Source organism: Cheilinus undulatus, linkage group 4, assembly GCF_018320785.1.
Source record: "Cheilinus undulatus linkage group 4, ASM1832078v1, whole genome shotgun sequence".
In the NCBI taxonomy this organism is placed as follows: domain Eukaryota; kingdom Metazoa; phylum Chordata; class Actinopteri; order Labriformes; family Labridae; genus Cheilinus; species Cheilinus undulatus.
In genome coordinates, this window is record NC_054868.1 from 15,158,949 (window position 1) to 15,177,411 (window position 18,463).

The following is an 18,463-nucleotide window of genomic DNA, read 5'->3' on the forward strand; positions in this document are numbered from 1 at the left end:
CTTTTATAATAAAACTTCTCTTTAGTATTCTGTCGAACCTTTCCATTTATTAAAATCATGGTTGCAATAAAGAAAAAATGACAAAGAATCATTATGTAACATTATATGCCCCATATTTTACCTCATTTAAATCTCATAAGGTGAAAAAACTAAATGAACTTATCTGCCACATTAACAGGCCCCTGTGTAAAGTATGAAGGGCTGATATAGAGCAGAAATATCTATTGAAGTCCACGTGTGTAAATACGTTTAAGAAAAAATCTAAAATAGGACCACAGGCCAAACATTTTGATCATTGTTATAAAGCGTTGCAGAAAAAATCCATAGCTATTGGTGCTTTAGAGGGATCTGGGGATGTGAGGAAATAAAATGTTTGGTACTGAAAATGTTTGCTATTTTAAATTAATATGTTTTAACACAAATGTGCATAGTTGTGTTCCTAATTTAGAGGTAATCAGGGGTAATCAGGTCTTTGTTGTTTTTGTTAAAGACATATTTTTTATTAAATACAGAGACCTGTCAAAAACTTAATTGCAGAAACTTTTTTTCTGTAACTGTGTGAAATTTTTGCACAAAATCGTCTGATATGGATCCTGGGACCCATATCGAATTGAATCGAAATTGTATCGTGGCAGATTTTGCGAAATCGGAAAAAATCGTATCGTTGTCCAAATATTGAAATCGTATTGTATCGGGATGAAACTGGTGATTTACACCCCTAGCTGTGAGTGCTGTGTAGTCAGCTGGCCATTATGTGTGAAATGTGAAAATAAACCTACTGTTGACCTGAAGAGTCCATTCTGCCATCTCCCACTGGCACTGTGTAACACAGCACATGAGTAAAGATGTTGGATTATCATACCAACACTGATTATTAACAGCATTTCTCAGTCATTTTTGAAACTTTTACTTTAAAAGCTGAAACAGATTGGTTATGTGTCATTATATTTGATTGCAAAGATTAGCTTTTACTAAAAGATGAAAAAAATAAAATAAAATCACACATACCACAAATGAAGAAAAGGATCAAATTCTTCATCAGAGATGTCCTCATCTTCTCAAACACCCTTTTGAGCAAGATCCTCCATTTCAATACTGCACATAAACAAACACAAACACTAGTCTGAAAATACATGTCAGTGAATAACTACAAAAAGACACAAGTGATCAGCTACAGCCACTTACATGCTATTCCTCGAGTCACTGACCTCCTCTTCATCCAGAAACTCGTGCGGCTTGTCACTGGAAATATTCAGGGAGTGCATGCTGCAAACAGTGTACAAACAAAGGCATCAGTACTGGGAATACTAATGCTAAAAACAATGTGAACGAAGTGTACACAATTTGTTTTACACACTAAAGTTGCAACTCAAACTCACCTGGATTCAACAACATAAACCTCCTCAGCCTCTGCAATTAGGGCTGAACACCTTTGACAGCAAAATTAGCAATTCTGTATCAGAAGACAAAAACACAGTTTACAGCTCCACAAAGTACTTGTATATAGATGATAACATATCTCCAGGAAAACATACCTCTCGTGGTCAGACTCTGTAAGACTTGACACAGGCAGGGGTGGGGGTTGTACTGTTGTACTGTCACTTTGAAAAGAGTTGATGCCAGTTGTTTTTTGAGAAAACTGGGGGGAAAGGAAAGCCCATAGTTAGCAAGCTAATCATCACAGCTAACATAGTATATCATGTAATGTAAAGAGCATAGGCCATGTTGACAAAAGTTTAGCCGGTACTAGCATATTTGCTAAAGCTACAGGCTTTTTGCTTACGTTACCGGAAAAACTTTTGTCATCATGGGCTTGACTCGCAACCAACAGCAAAACAGTTGTCGACTTTAGCCAATCCTACAGTCTGTCTGCAGCCGCTGCAGGAAACTCCGACATAAACGTTAGCACGCAAAGCTAACGCAACAAGATAACATTATTTGCTAACTTCTGGTGAGATAAGCTTTGAAGTTTATGATATAAAATGTCATAACGACTCGACAGCTATGACAACCAATGCAACAAATCAAACAAATGGCTTAAAATGAACATTGAGCTCACCTGTCCAACACCAACACAGCCAGCTCAGCATTGGACTTGCAGCCTTTCCTCTTGCAAACCTCTCGCCACTGTAAAATACATGTCCAATATGTATTCTGGTCCAGCTTCTTGCTCGGTTACTTTCTCCTTTTTTCTTCCTTAGTTTGTCAGTCGACGTCTTACTCCTTCTCTTTACCTCAGCCATCGTATCACTTGTATCACGAAGCCCCACAAGCTGGCTTGTCTCTGTCCCAGTAAGTGAATGTGAACTCTTGCCATAAAGCAGCACATAATTCTTGCAAGATGACGATTGGTCAATTGGATTGGTCAATTAATTGATCAAAAAGCTTTAGTTCGACCAAGATCAGCCTGGTCGGCGAACCCCCCCCCCCCGACGCTGGTCTGGGGCAAAAGCATGTGAGCAGCTGACTGTCAGAGAGAGACATGCTGCTGGGAACAGGAGCAACGCAGCTCTAGGAATTACAGGCAGAGAAGCACACAAAGCTACGTAGAGTGGGATATTTTCTGATATTTTACAGCACGAACGCTCAGAAACAACACAACTCGTCACAAAGTTGCAGGCTGTTTGTATTGAAGTGGCGCTGCTGAGTGTCTCTGCTCTGCCCTCCCTCACTGCATCAACTCCCAGGTCAGCAAATAGGCTGTATAGTATCATCTCCTTTTATAATACCCTTAAAGTGTTCACTTTAGCGTTAGCTTCTCTTACAGCCACACAGAAAGGAGAGGTGATAAAAGGCGATGTCTGCTGGTCATTAAGCCCCAACGAGCGAACTTTTCCCCTCTCACCTCCGTAAACAAACGCTGCATGTTGTCTGCTTTATGCTCGTAAATAACAGCGCGGGCTGGATCAAGTGATCCTGTTATTAACTGCCGTTATAAATGAATGAAAAATGATGATCTGAGGTTATTTTGTAGGCTGTATGAGTTTAAAGAGATACCGAGCTGGGATCACGGAGATCAAAGGCAGGTGCGCGCTGATCGTCTCTCAATTAATTATTTTATATAGTAAGATGTGATGAGCCAAAAAGATATATTAATCCTTCAAAACACTTGTTACGTTCATTTTAGGATCATTTAGAGTACCAAGCAGGTGCAGTGAGGAGTCTGGATGGATTGAATTAGTCCCCGACAAGTTAATTTTTTTTTTTTTTTTTTTTTTATGAATGATTTTTTTACCTGAATGACCAATCGATTAATTGATGCCTGGGTGCGATTTTGGTCGACCAAGTTTTTCTTTGGTTGACTACAGCCCTCACATCCATTTCACACATCCATCTGGGAAAGCTTCAATAGAAAATGTTTGAGAAAAGGCAGAGGATATGATTGGGAACATTCTGTCACATCTCTACAGGCCAATCAGAGCAATAAAGCAGATGACGTAGCCGCTAGCAAGCTGCACGTGCTCAGCTAATGAGGAATAACGCGAAACATGGCGACTATAGACATGTAAGTACTTGACTTTAGTCATTTTTGAAAAGAAAACAACTCACTGCTGTTCGTTGTTCGTTTTAAATTTAATTTAAATTTAATTTTAATTTATTTGATCAGGGACAATGCACAAAAAAACATTAATCACATACAATGATAATATGTTCTGTGCCAGGTTTTAGCAAAAATGCTAGTTTCCACCTGCAGTCCCTGGACAGGATGATGTCACATTTACACAAATAAAGAAGCATTTATACTGATTGAACAGTTCAGTTTCATAAAACAATCAGTCTTACAGTGTTATTTAAAAAGGGGCCACACTGTCTCTCACACACACCTACACATTACCACATGCACACAGCCACGCACACACCCTCACACCCTCACACACACACCCACACACACCCTCACACACACATGGACACAGCTAATCAGTGTGTACAGGTTTGTGGTGAAAGTAACCACTTCTTGGTCAGGCGTGTAAACATGTTATAATTTGTGCATGTAATAATATCATTTGGAAGAGTGCTCCAAAGGCTCACTGCTCTGTAAGAGAATGATGATTGTCCAAATGAGGTTTTGCACCTTGGAACATGGCACTCTCCTCTGACTGTTGCCCGCGTACTACAAGACACTCTCTCAGACGCAAGTGCAACAAAATCTTTTAATGGGGGGGCAACTACGTAATGAATTATTTTAAATACAAAAGAACTTTGATTGAATTTGATCAAATTTTCAAAACTCAAGATTTTATATTTGGTAAGTATATTACAATGATGATGTAAACAGGGCTTTTTATCATGAATTTTAAGTGCACTTTTACAAACATTCCAATGGTTTTAATGATGTTTTACATGCCTGAGACCAACTTGACATGCAGTATAAAAGATGAGGAACAATGATTGTGTTTAAATAAGTATTTGATGCCTCAGTAGACAAGGAATCTCTAATGTGTTTGTAATTCCTAAGATTAAATTTTAATGTATTACCTATTTTTTTAATGTGGCTTTTAAAACTAAGATTTGAGTCCAGTAATAGACCTAAATATTTAGTCTCATTTACATTTTTAATTTTTTGTCCATTTACTACCATTTCTGGAATTTGTTGGGGTTTACATTTATTTGAGAAAAACATTGAGACAGTTTTATCAATATTTAGGGTGAGGCAGGACCTCTGCAGCCAATTTGCAACTTTATGCATTTCTTTTGTCAGTGTGTCAGGAACCTCTAATTCATTTTTCCCACAGGTAAAGATCATGGTGTCGTCGGCATACATGATTACATCGACTTCAGTGCATACACTAGGGAGGTCATTTATATAGATGCTAAAAAGCAGGGGTCCAAGAATGGACCCCTGAGGCACTCCCATAGAGATGGCTTTAAATGGGGATAGTGTGTTGTTAACCCTGACACACTGATGTCGGTTACTCAGATAAGTTCTTATCCAGTTATGAGTGTGCTTGGAAAGGTTATAGTCATTTAACTTGTTGTACAATATCTGGTGATTGACGGTGTTGAAGGCTTTACATAGATCAAGGAAGACCGCTCCCGCTACTCTTCCCCGATCTACACAAGTCCTAACTTTTTCTAAAAAATAGCAGCAGGCAGCGTCTGTCGAGTGTTTTTTTTCAAACCCAAATTGCATTGGGTGAAAAAGAGCTTTTGATTCAAAATAAGCAGTAAGTTGTTCTGCCACAACCTTTTCAAGCACTTTTGAGGCTGCTGGAAGGATACTGATGGGACGATAACTGCCAACATCTTGTTTGTCCCCAGATTTAAATATGGGGGTGACAATGGCAGGTTTTAGAGCAGTTGGAAAAACACCCTCACTAATAGATTTATTAATCATTGTGGTTATTGGCCTGGAGAGGACATCCTTATATCTTTTTAGAGATGCATTATCAAATCCATAAGTGTCTTTTGCTTTACTGCTATTCAGGGTTGTAATTATTTTTTCAACTTTACTTTCAGTTGTAGGCAGTAGGGAAAAATCAGATTGATCACTCACTGTCAAAATGTGATGAACAGTCTGAAAATTCTGGGCCAGTTTCTGTACAGAGTTTAAAAAATAGTCATTAAAATTTGTTGCAATTGCCAGGGAATCATCAATGATACTTCCATTTATTTTAAGGTAAATATCTTCACATTTGACCTTTTCTTTTCCAAGTAATTTGTCAATGGTTTTCCATATTATTTTGGTATTGCCTTGGGCATTTTTTATAATTTCAAGAAAAAAAATTTGCCTTTGCCTTTCTAAGTTCAGCTGTGACTTTATTTCTCAAACTTGTGAAAACTAATTGATCTGTTGTTAAATGTGACTTTAGAAATGTTTTCAGAGCGGTATCTCATTTTTTCATCAAATCCCAAATTGTTTTGGTTAGCCATGGTAGATTTTGTTTTACATTTCTTTTTCTTTGCATTGTTTTTGTATATTTTGAAAAAATATTTTTTATTGCAGACATTAAATCATGACAACCTTGTTCACATGATTTATTCTCAAAAATGTCTGCCCACTGTGCTTGTTTTAAATCATTTTCAACCAAATTTAAATCTTTCTTTGAGATGAATGTGACACAGCCTTTACTTTTAGTTGCCTTTTCTCTCTTGTGTTGTGCTTTTGTCAATTTTCTAGATACTAAAGTCAAATTGTGGTCAGACATGCCTGTAATTAAATTATATGTTTTAGTTATTTGCTCAGGCTTATTTGTGAAAATAAGGTCTAATAAAGTTTGGGAAGATTTTGTTATACGAGTTGGCCTAATTATCAGTTGTGTCATTTGAAAGGATTTTGTTAATTCTTTAAGTTTTTCAAAGCGTGATTTTTCGAGCCAATTTAAATTAAAGTCACCCAAAAGGATGACCTCCTTTCCATCACAATGTTTCAGAATTTTTCCCAAAGATGCAGAGAAATCATTAGTGGCATTTGGTGCTCTGTAGAGTACAATCACGCAGAAGGTCATTTCAGGTGACAGAGTTAGCGTAACCCCGACACACTCCAGGTCACAGTCATTAAAGTCCAACTGTTTACTTTGAATGCACTCTTTCACATAAATAAGCACACCACCGCCTTTGCCCTTAAGTCTGTCTCGTCTGTACACCGTATAACCCGAAACTTTAACAATAGATAAAGGAGTGGTAGGAGTTAGCCAGGTCTCAGAGATAATCCAGATTTGAGTCTGTTAACAAATGTTCAACATGTTCAGTCTTAGATACAATGCTGCGGATGTTTATATGTCCTCCGAAAATACCCTTTGGCTTTGTTTTCGGGTTCCAAAGGACACGCACGTGATGAATGAAGAAATGCCGTCAAGTTCTGATAAAACTGGCGCTTTAGCAACATCCACGCTGATCTCTTCCTCCATAACTGCACCAGCTCTTTGCACCTAAAAGTACTGCCTCTCGTTGCTGTTTGGTCCTGTCACTCTCTAACCAGGCCCAAATGGTTCAGATGGGAGCTTTGCAAGATGGATTCGCCAGTGAAAAACAAGGAAACGGGCGTGAAAAACAAGGAAAGGATGTAAAGAAGTAAGGAGAAGAAGGATGTAAATAAGTTCATCAGCTTCAGGTATGCCTCTAACCACCAAATGATTTTTTATTTATATTAACTTTGTGCTTTTTCATATCTTCCAGAGATCTACTTTTGTTATTTAGGGTTACTTAAAAGTATTTCAAACAAGTAACTTTTATACATAAGGGCTTGCTGTATTGTTCAAGCTGATTTTCAGACTTAGGACTTACATTTCCTTGCATCCACTTTTAGTGCAATATGAAGTGGACATAAGTAGTGTTCCTGACAGGTTTTTTTTTTTTTTAATCCATCCAGTAGGACGTCATCTGATTTAGAGTTTCCAAAACCACAACCTGATGTATGCAGCACAGCGGTTTGGTTACAGCCCACCTGTAAACAGGACACGGACCTTGCTTGCAAACCGTAGTGGACACAAAATGTAAGAATTTAGTACAGCAGTTGTCTTGCACTCAAATACTCTGATATAGCTGTCAGTCAGTAAAATTGTGCAACAATGCTGATACAAAATGCTATTCTCATCTTAGGTACAGACGATACTACGAGAGCTGGAGTGTCTATGCCTTAAAGGGGTCAAGGAACTACAGCTACATCCCAAACCAGCCAAGAGCCATTGTCACAAGAAGGATTCAGAATGGAACAGGCCTCCCCAGGAGACGAAGTCTGAGGCCAGATGATCCAAGGCACCTCGGCTTGCAATACAACCACCACTCACAGCTGAACTTGACCAAACACAGATTTCACAGGGAGATACTGGTCCATGGGGTGAAAGTTGAACTCCCTGCATGACTCCACAAACAATAACTGCTCTGGGATCAAATTTTCTGTAATTACAGATTTTTCATCATATTTCACTTTCAAGTAAACAGTATCCAATATACCTGGGAAGTAATGATTGTATAAAGTGTAAATAATGTTTATTACTAACTGTTTTATTTGTATAGGATAATTTTTATCTTATCATCTATTTTGTCTCTATTTATTCCTGTTGTATTTTCTTTATCATATTTTCTCATCACTTTTTTTTTAAATTCTGGGTACTTCAAACCTCAGTGAGATGAAGGTGTTTGCTTTTCATGATGACTAAGGCTTGAATTTTTTAACATGTACAATTATTTTTTTATTTTGTAAATAAAATAAGACAATACAACTTTCAGTGGGAATTGCACCTAATTACTCAATATATTATTAGATAAAACTGAAAAACATGGTGTAAGAAATAATATGTATCTGTCAAGAACAACTTCAACAAAACTAAACATCAGTCAAAACTTGAGAAAGAAAAAACAACCACACAAAAATGTAATGCCAAAAATGTATTTACAAATCAAAAATGGAGGAAAATAAACAGAGTCACACAGGGCAGTCACTCTGAAGCCTTTATAATGCCCCCCTGGGTCAGGAAAGACATCACAGATTCTCCTGTCACTGTCACTCCTGGTCGTCATCAACGGCAAACGTCCTCTCAGGCAGCCCGAGCCAGCTGTAAAACCCCAGGATCTAATATGTAATACTGCATGTATGCCATAGTACTAATACAGTTTTCAGGGGTCTGGTGGCAGCAGAGCCTCTTGATGTCAGTCAGCATTTCTCTGCAGTTATTGCAGGTGCACCAGTGTAGCTGTGCACCACCTGCAGCTGCAGGGCTTGGCTCTAGAAGATCCAACATAGCGTACATCAGGCCTTTCAGTCTTGCTGTTACTCTCCAGCAGCATGTCCCTGCCTGATGTTGTCAGGGACTGAAGTCTTGCCTACAACATTAATCATTTGGTTATAATATAGTAGAGGAGCGGAGGAGCAGCAACGAGTGTTTTACGACAGTGCAGTTGCATGCGGAGGCCCTCAGTGGCTGCTATAGAGCAAAAAACGGAAATCTTACGTACTGGGCCTCTAACATAGGCGTCGATCGGCCAACTTTGGACCGATTAATGATTATTTGTAATAGGCTATAATCGGATGATTAAATCAGCCACCTGATTTATTGGTCCGGCCCTAGTACTGAACCAAACTAAGAGACTGAAGGCTCAGGAAACTTTTGCAAACTGGACTTTTTCAAAACATTCTTAAATTTTGAGATAGTAGATTTTTGATTTTCATGAGCTTTAAGCGGTAATCATCAAGATTAAAACAAACCAAAAAAAAAAGTCTTGAAATGTTTCACTTAATATGAGATGAATTTTAATATATTAAACATTTAACTTTCTGGAGTAAATCATGTGAAAAAAGAACTTTTAAAAAACGATATCCTCTTTTTTTTAGCTGCACACATATAACATAGTAGAATGCACTACTAGATACTGTCTATGTTTTGTGTTCAGGTTTACAAACCTAACAACTGTCAGATTGAATCAAATTGCATGTATCTGACACATTTTAGAAATTTGATGGTGTTGTAGCTCTTAGAAAAGACATTTCTGTTGATCAGTTAAACAGTCTCTATGCTCACAAAGAAAGTCACAGTATTAATCTGAATTTGTTTTTTCTGCACTAGGTACAAGTCATGGGGATTTCAACCGTTTCCTTGATGATCCAGAGTTTGCAGATACTTTCCAAATGGCAGAACAAGCTATTGAGACTGGTGTTTTTCCAGAGAGGATTTCCCAGGGTTCAAGTGGGAGCTACTTTGTCAAAGACTGTAAAGGGGTGAGGAGGACATTAAGAATTATAGTTATTTGGTGAAGTAGAAAAGGATGAAGGATTGTGAGCGGAGATGTTTTTTGAACACTGGTGACACTATGTAGTTTCCTCTTTTGTACATTCTTATTTAGTATTAGTTGTAAGATATCTGAAATCGTAATTTAATATAGACTAGAGGTGTCTTCTACTAAGGATTTTCATAGTAGAATCTGACTTGTCAGATTTTGCCTTTAGTTGACTAATAGTTCAACAGCGTTTCCACTAGACTTTTTTGTCTCCGGTCAAAATGACCGGAAGTCTTCAAGAATTCTGGCCATTTAGAACAACTACCAGACATTTGCTTTAACATTATTTTGCTGCATTAAAAGTAGCAAAACACATACATTTCTCTCTTATATTTTTGTGTAAGTGGTTCAAGTATCAAAATGAAAGCTGCGCGCCTTTCCTTATACACGCAGTCAGTTACACAATATACGCCCACATTAAACTCATGAACAACAACAGTTAGCTTCACATTAGCACCAATAGCCTGTTAGCACTTTGGCCGCTATCATAACTTTGCAGCTTACAACAGCCAAATACCCTCCTCCACTGACAACAACAAAGCATCCAAACATAACTCCCCAGTGCTCTGTTAACTGGACGTGGCATTAGAACTCTACATTTCAAATGAAAAATGAGTCTTACCATCAGTTGCTAATAGCAGTCCTGATGATGATATAACTGTAGCCTCTGCTAAAGCGGGAAATCCAACCATCCTGGTTTATTTGGACTAGTCCCAAAAAGACAAAAGCTCCACAGCAGATAGTCCGGTCCAGTCCTACTCTCATTAACGGCTTATCCAAGACTACTTCTGCTAATTAGCCAGGACATCCCGAGCAATAACAACCAGTTACATTGAAGAGAGACAGAGCCTTCGTTATAAGCTCCAAGCGGTCCATGCCGTTCTGCACAATGTGATTGTGTGTTGACTACAATCCAACTTTATATGAGGATTGGTCATAGGTAGTTTATCGAAGTCCACTACAACTCTGCTCAGCGAAAGCCTCTGTCTCTCTGCTGCTGCATTGGTGTTTATGACATTCAGCTATACAGTTTCCTTTGTTTCAGCCTCTTCATTACTCACAGTGATGACACAAAATCCCTCCAGACTGCTGATGCCTTTGGTTAACCAGGAAAACCTCACTTAGATTAAAATTCTGCTCTATGAGAAAGCTCTGGTCAAACTTTCCCACTTTCCTGGTGTAGTCCCCGCAGAACTGAACACGCACAGAGAGATAGATTTGCTTTGACTTCATTGTGCATACATAATTAGCCATGTGCTTGCCGTCTGAGGAGATAACCCCAGCACCGCAGGACAGTAGATGTAGTAAGATTAGGCAACTTTTAGTTTATATTAACGCATTCTCCAACATATCTTTTAGGTTACACAAAATATTGTAGGCCAATGACCGGCAAATACCGGCTAACGGAAACTCAGGCTTTGCAGCCACGGGCATCCCCATGTAGTCAGAATGGTATGATCTTGGTTACATAACATTCGACTATGAGGTTCACAGTCGAATCAGATTCCTCTGAATCGAATCGTCGAATTGCCGACTATTCCGGGTCACCCCTAATATAGACTTTCTCCATTCCAATTTGAATATCTGGGTCAGTACTTCTGGCTTACAGTAAGCCTACTTTAATACATTACAATACAATACAATAAAATACAATACAAGAACTTTATTTATCCCCGAAGAGAAATTTAATCGTCTGGGATTCTCATCCGTTTACTGTGGAATTATAAAGTCTAATAGCTGATGGTATGAAAGATTTTCTAAATCTTTCTGTCCTGCAGCGCAGGGATGGGAGCCCATCCACCACCGTTGTTTCTTTGCTCACTGAGGGAGATATGAAGTGGATGATCCATGTTTCTCAGAATGGCCTTCACCTTGCTCAGTGCACGTCTTTCCACCTCATCCTCCACTGAGTTCAATTTGATTCCTACCACAGAGCCAGCTTTTTTAACCAGTTTGTTCAGACGCCTTGCATCCTTGTCTTTTACACTGCCCCCCCAGCAGACTGCAGCATATAACAGAACACTTGCCACCACAGACTGATAAAACATCTGCAGCATCTTACTGCAGATGTCTATTGATCGGAAGCTAAGAGACACCAAACTTTGCAGCCACTTTCAGAGGCACAGGTTCCGGAATGTTAAGTTGTAGTAAGTAAATGTTAAGTTCTCCATATTGTGTTTATTATATTTCATTTCATTTCAAACCTTTATTTATTCTCGAAAGGACATTAAGGTTTCCCTCATTTCCAATGTTGTCGAGATTACAAGCACATCAGGACAAGCAAGAATAAACAACAGTCAAATACAATCGGTCAAAACCAGCAGAAATCAATTAAAACAATCACAACTGGAAACAAAATGACTGGAAACCAAGGTCCTAAACTCTGCAAGAGAGGGTAGGACCTCTGTCTTTAGAGTTTGTTGGAGTTTGTTCCATGAGCTTGGACCATTGAAGGAAAAAGCACTTTTACCAAGTTCACTGCAAGCTCAAAGAACTTTAAGAACTAACCAATCAGTGAAGCGGGTCATGTAAGAGCTTGAACTCCACTCCAACAAGTCTAAGATATATGGTGGTAGTTTTCCAATGAAGGCTTTAAAAATATATAAAAACCAATGTCTGTTGCGCCTGTTTTCAAGGGAAGGCCAATCAACCTTCTCATATAGGACACAATGATGAGTGCTGTATCCATCACCAGTTATAAATCTATGCACGGAGTGATAGACAGTGTGCAAGGGCCTGAGCCCTATATTATGTATTATTGTGTATTATATATTATATTATATTGTGTTATAGTTATGTCTGTTTTTGTGATGTATTTTCCCTATAACAGAAATAAAGATAACATGTTTTACTTTGTGTAATACTTTCTCTTCTATCTTTAGAAAATCATTGCTGTTTTCAAACCAAAGTCAGAAGAACCTTATGGTCATCTGAATCCCAAATGGACCAAATATTTTCACAAGGTACAATACAAAAAAATGTTTTTTTTTGTTTGTTTCTCTGCATTTTCTCTGTATTATACTCATATGGGTCACGTCAATCATAACATTTTTTTCATGTCACTCTTAAGGTTTTGTTATTTCCCTCATTCCTCCTTCTTTTATCAGCTGTGCTGTCCCTGTTGCTTTGGCCGAGGCTGTTTGTTGCCTAACCAGGGTTACCTCTCAGAGGCTGCTGCCTCGCTGGTCGATACCAAGCTTGGTCTCGGAGTGGTTCCTAAGACAAAGGTGGGGGCTCAAATAAATAGGACAGAGGAAGCAATCCTGTTATGTGAATCTTTTTACTTTATTTTTTTCTAAGTTCTCAGTTAGAATATACCAGTACAGTTTACCTTAAAAGTTTTTGTACTCCTGTAAAACACTATTTTGGGCACTATCGGGAACCATAAACCAGGCTTAACCCAGCATGTCCCTTTTCAAAGGTTGTATATCTGGTCAGTGAGACATTTCACTACAGCGCCATTGACAGAGCAAAATCCAGAGGGAAGAAATATGCCCTAGAGATAGTCCCCAAGGTGGGAAGACGCTTCCACAGAGTGGGCCTGCCACCTAAGGTAACAAAAGGAAACTCCTCATTTCAATTCCACTACCACTTTACTGCTTTAAAGTTGCAACAAGTGTAAAAAATCCTTGTCAAATGTTCAAAGTGGACTGTGGCTTTGTTTTTTCTCATCCAGAAAAAAACCTTCTTGGCAATCTATGTATTAGTTCATGTAAGAATGTGAAACGTTAGTTGAAGTAAAAATGGCCCACATTATTAAATACTGCTGTACATGTGTTTTCTAATTTCATTTGATGCATTGTTTTTTTGTTTGAGGTGGGCTCATTTCAACTGTTTGTGGAGGGTTACCGTGAAGCAGACTACTGGCTGCGGCGCTTTGAGGCAGAACCTCTTCCAGAAAACATCAGAAAACAGCTGCAGTCACAGTTTGAGCGGTTGGTAGTGTTGGACTATGTTATCAGAAACACAGGTGAGGGGTTTTTGATATCTTAACAATGATGACTACACTATCAGTATTGCATAGTTAACCTTCAGTCAAACCTAAGTTAGTCATAATCTTTATAGATAGATGGATTGATGGATAGATAGATGGACAGATTGATAGATAAATGGATAAATATATAGACGGATACTTTATTAATCCTGAGGAAAATTAAAGATATCATGTGTCTTAATGCCATCATGACATATCCTAACATTGTAATTTAAATTAAAATGTAAGGTGTTAGTGTCGTAATAATTGGTAGCAGAATAGATGAGGTATGAATAGCAACAATGAGTAATTGTGATGATAAGTGATGGAAACTGACTGGTTGTGATGGGTTTGAGTTGGGTTTGGCTGTATTTATGTTTAGTAGCAATAGTGGGGCTAAAATTGCCCAGAAATATTGGTAAAACTCAGTAGTGAAGTCATCAGGTCCTGGGGGCTTAAGCAGTGTGTGGAATCCAGACTAAAGTGCAAGTGTGACCAAACTTCAGAAATGGCCACAAATAATTCAGAATTATTCAAAACAGTACCCATGTATATCTTACATGTGTACATTCAACCTTAAAACGGGAATGCAAAGCTCCTTAAGAATGTAAATGCATAAAAGTGAGCTGACAGTGCAAAGGTTATCAGCAGCAAACCAAGATGACAAGTGGAATGAATTGGAAGAAAATTTCTGACACTGAAACTGAATGCTTGTGAATGAAAGGGAAGTTAAACGACACTGACTGCTAGTTTGTTGCAGTGGAAACAGTCGTGATCAAAAACAGATAGACATCCTGCTGCTGCATTCATGCTCCTCTCATAGGTCCAAAAAGTCCACCATTCATAATTATGTACAAGTTTTGATACAAATTTTATTTGTTTACAGGACCCAGGCTGATTTCTTCACATAATGTCAGATCTCTCCTCCAGTAGTGTATTATTAAGAGTGTTTGGATTTATCACTACAGGGTATTAATAAAGAAAAGTTTGATCAATGTACATTTTTTTATTTATAAATATTTTTTTTTATTCTGGCAAGATCAGCCTGAATTACGACTGATCATGAGAATATACCATAATTGCATGAGAGCTGTCCAGGCTTTATTTAAACAGTTAGCTCAATTGAATCATTAAATACAGGTGATAAAGAGGTGCTCCAAAGATGATTCCATGGGGAACAGACACCACAGTGTCTCTGTTTACTCTGTGTTTCTTACTGCAGAGTATAATTTATTTGAACTAGAAATACCAGTCTATGATAACAAGAAAAATATTTTAAAAATAACTGGTGCAATCGTCTGCTGTTGTTTCATACTTTCTGTTGGTTGGATTTCTACATCAAATGATGAACTTATGGTTTGGCCACCTATGTTCAGAGCGAATAAAGGCAAGACACAAACTGTGTCAGAAGTGACGCATGCCAACTTAAGGACCCATTTTGTCATATGCAGCAGTTATAAATAAGACCCCTGGTAATAAGGGCATGAGTTTAAGGGCAGTGGACAGTTTTTAATCTGTTATTGTAGTTTCACTGTGGATTTGGTGGTAAGTGCTATTGAAAAAGGAGTTGATGTCTTGATGGTCTGTGTAAGAGGACTTAAGTTTTGGTTTTTACCTCTGCAAAGGAGGTTATGTGATCGGCGGGTTAGTTTATTTGTTCTAATCACTGGTTAGATTTTGGTAGTGATCCGGATCACCGTCTGGATCCAGGATTTTTTAAAGCATTCTTTACAATACTATTCTATACTATACTGGTTGATAGGGCTAATGGTGGAGGTTTAAATTTGGAATTTATACTTTTTAGCTTAAACTTCTTATTTTTCTTGGATTGCTTGCGATAGTGTCTTCCTGATGTTTGAAATAATTCATTTTTACTTCTAATTGTTGTTTTATGTGATTTTTTTTGTACACAATCAATATTTTCTTCTTTGTTTTTTTCTTCTCAGATCGAGGAAATGATAACTGGTTGATCAAGTATGAAAAGCCAGAAGAAAAAAGACAAGGACAAAAAGTAAGATTTAAACAATACATAATAAAGTACAGACAAAATACAGAGAAATGACACTGAAATCCAAAATACACTGAAAATGGTATTTGACAGGTGTTTAAAAACAATTAAGCTGCATTCAGATGTGGAATGATTTTAATAATGTCATAACCAAGTGAAGGTACTTTTACTTTGATTGAAATTTAAGTAAGTTTAAGTTTAAGTACTGGGCAATAAATCTAATTAAGTATTAGTCAAAAGTAGATTATCCCAGGTAAGGTACTGAACAGATACAAGGAGCTTGCACTGTGGAATATGAGCTCTCCTTAATGTGCAATAACAACAAGAGAACATGAATCTCCAACCAAGCTGATATTATTAAATGTGACTCCATCTATAGTAAAATGCGATATCTGTTTTTGGATGAAATGTTGAATCCTCATTTCGCAGTGTGCTACTGACCATGTGTTGTCAAAGCCAAACTACCAGCCAGTTTAATGTTGTTGACAGAAAGCGTGAACCTCCTTGTTTTGTCTTTTAGTACCTACATTTTTACTAAATTCTTTTTACTGAATTCACAAAAACATATGCAATTATAGTAATCTGAGTAAATTCAGTTAGTTACTTTCCACCCCTGCTTATTGTCAACTGAATATTTCTATTTTATCCTTTCTGACTGCCAAGCACTGGGTAACACATCATGCATGTGTAGGTTGAGTAGTTATACCAATAAAGTCACGTGTGACACCTGCTGATCCGTACTATATTATACTTTAGTATGCAGCTGCTAATTTGGCTGTGAGTGCAGTGTTTCCATGCTGATCTCAGTTTTACTTCTTACTTTTCTAAGTGTTTTCCCTGAGTCCTACTCTAGTTTGTAACAATTGTAACTGTAATTTTTCTGTACATACCCTTGACTTGGAAGATAGCATTTTCACTGCCTTTCCAGCCTTAGTTTTTATCTATTTGATCTAATTAAAGAAGTAGTGAACACTTGAACATTTTTTTTCAACTGTACACTAGTGTTGGTGTTATAGCTGAAATTTGCACCAAACTGATAAAAATCTGGATTTTACGGCTTTTAATTAGCTCAAACGGACATCTGCCTTGAAAAAATCTTTTCTGAAAAGGTGGGGCTTATGTGACAGTTTCTACGTCACAAACTCTATATAAAAGGTAGAGTGTTACCGCCTCTAGCTGACTTTGCCATTCAGAGACCACTCCCATTCTCTCCTGCACTGCTTCGACTCTGAGAGCTCCGGCTGTAGTAACACCACTGCTGGAGCAAGAACCCGAACAGGTAGCGCTCAGAACCCCCACGGTTCGCCACCACACTATAGCTTGCGTCAGGGGACTCTAGAGGCAAAACCTCCTCCACTTTAAAAGATTGCTATGAGGCAGCAGTGTTGTGGGACTCTGTCTGTGTCTCTCTCTGACAAGGGGACATCACTGTCACTCCCGCCTCAACTACTGTGCATTTTTTGAATTACGGAGATGGGCTGAATTAGCTCTGAGCCGGGGGTTCCCTTACACTTTAAGTAAAGTCAATTTAACTTTTTCAGAGAAGGAAACATTAGTTTTACCAAAATATTAAGTAAATGTAATGTATCTTCTATATTTACCATTGTGAAATTACTTAGTATTTTTAAATTATTCTTCCTCTGTTTGGCAATATTAATAACTTGGTTATATGGGGTAAATTAACATAAAATTGGTAAAATTCATAATCGTGCATATTGTTAATTTATTTTGTTAAAGTTACATGATTTATAAACACCATTTAACAGAATTTTAATACAAACTTCACTACTGCAAAAGTACAGTAAACCATGTTTTTTTTTTTTTTTTTTTAATTAAAGTCCACGACTGGCACACAATATCACATTGTTAAGTTTGGAGACAGCTAACTAGCACAGCATTAGCTTTCACATTTGCACAACAAATCCTGAAACATTTCACCACCATTAACTAGGGATGCACGATAGTATAAGAAATTTAATGGTATACTGACTTTAAATAAAATATCAGATATTGCCAAACATAGTGATAGTACATAGTGATGGAATATACAAAACAAACAAAGGGGTGCCCAAGGCTAATGCCATGTCCTTGGGGTGAGGATGATTTGAAAAGCAATTTGCAAAAAATAAACATAAATGAGTATTAAATAATTTAACTATGTAAACTTGCACTCTAAACTGGTGCAGAGCAAATGCACAATTAAAACCTTAATACCTTAAAACAAGCATTAACATCTGTTAAAATGCGTTAACATTATACAAAACACTGAATATAATCCTTTCCCTAATGCTTTATCTTTACCAACAGTCTCAGTGAAAAATACTCCACTACCTACAGCACAGCTGGATTTAGGGGCATGATGCTTATCTCCAGCAGCAACATACACTATATTGCCAAAAGTGTTCACTCACCCATCCAAATAATTGAAACCAGGTGTTCCAATCACTTCCATGGCCACAGGTGTATAAAATTGAGCAGCTAGCCATGCAGACTGTTTCTACAAACATTTGTGAAAGAATGGGTTGCTCTCAGGAACTAAGTGAATTCCAGCGTGGTACTGTGATAGGATGCCAACTGTGCAAAAAGTCCAGTCGTGAAATTTCCTCACTCCTAAATATTCCACAGTCAACTGTCAGTGGTATTATAACAAAGTGGAAGTGATTGGGAACCACAGCAACTCAGCCTTGAAGTGGTAGGCCACGTAAAATGACGGAGCGGGGTCAGCAGATGCTGAGGTGCATAGTGTGCAGAGGTCGCCAATTTTCTGT

The 18,463-nt window shown here is 37.8% G+C and overlaps 1 protein-coding gene across 1 annotated transcript in view; it reads left to right on the forward strand.

Annotated features, from left to right (window-relative positions):
• pi4k2b (phosphatidylinositol 4-kinase type 2 beta) overlaps window positions 1-18,463 on the forward strand; it is a 118,789-nt gene that overhangs the window by 31,948 nt on the left and 68,378 nt on the right. The window contains exons 2-7 of the mRNA XM_041785507.1: window positions 9,504-9,655; window positions 12,597-12,677; window positions 12,822-12,941; window positions 13,136-13,267; window positions 13,531-13,684; window positions 15,634-15,698. Coding sequence (XP_041641441.1) covers window positions 9,504-9,655; window positions 12,597-12,677; window positions 12,822-12,941; window positions 13,136-13,267; window positions 13,531-13,684; window positions 15,634-15,698 — 704 coding nt within the window. The remainder of the gene's footprint in view (window positions 1-9,503; window positions 9,656-12,596; window positions 12,678-12,821; window positions 12,942-13,135; window positions 13,268-13,530; window positions 13,685-15,633; window positions 15,699-18,463) is intronic.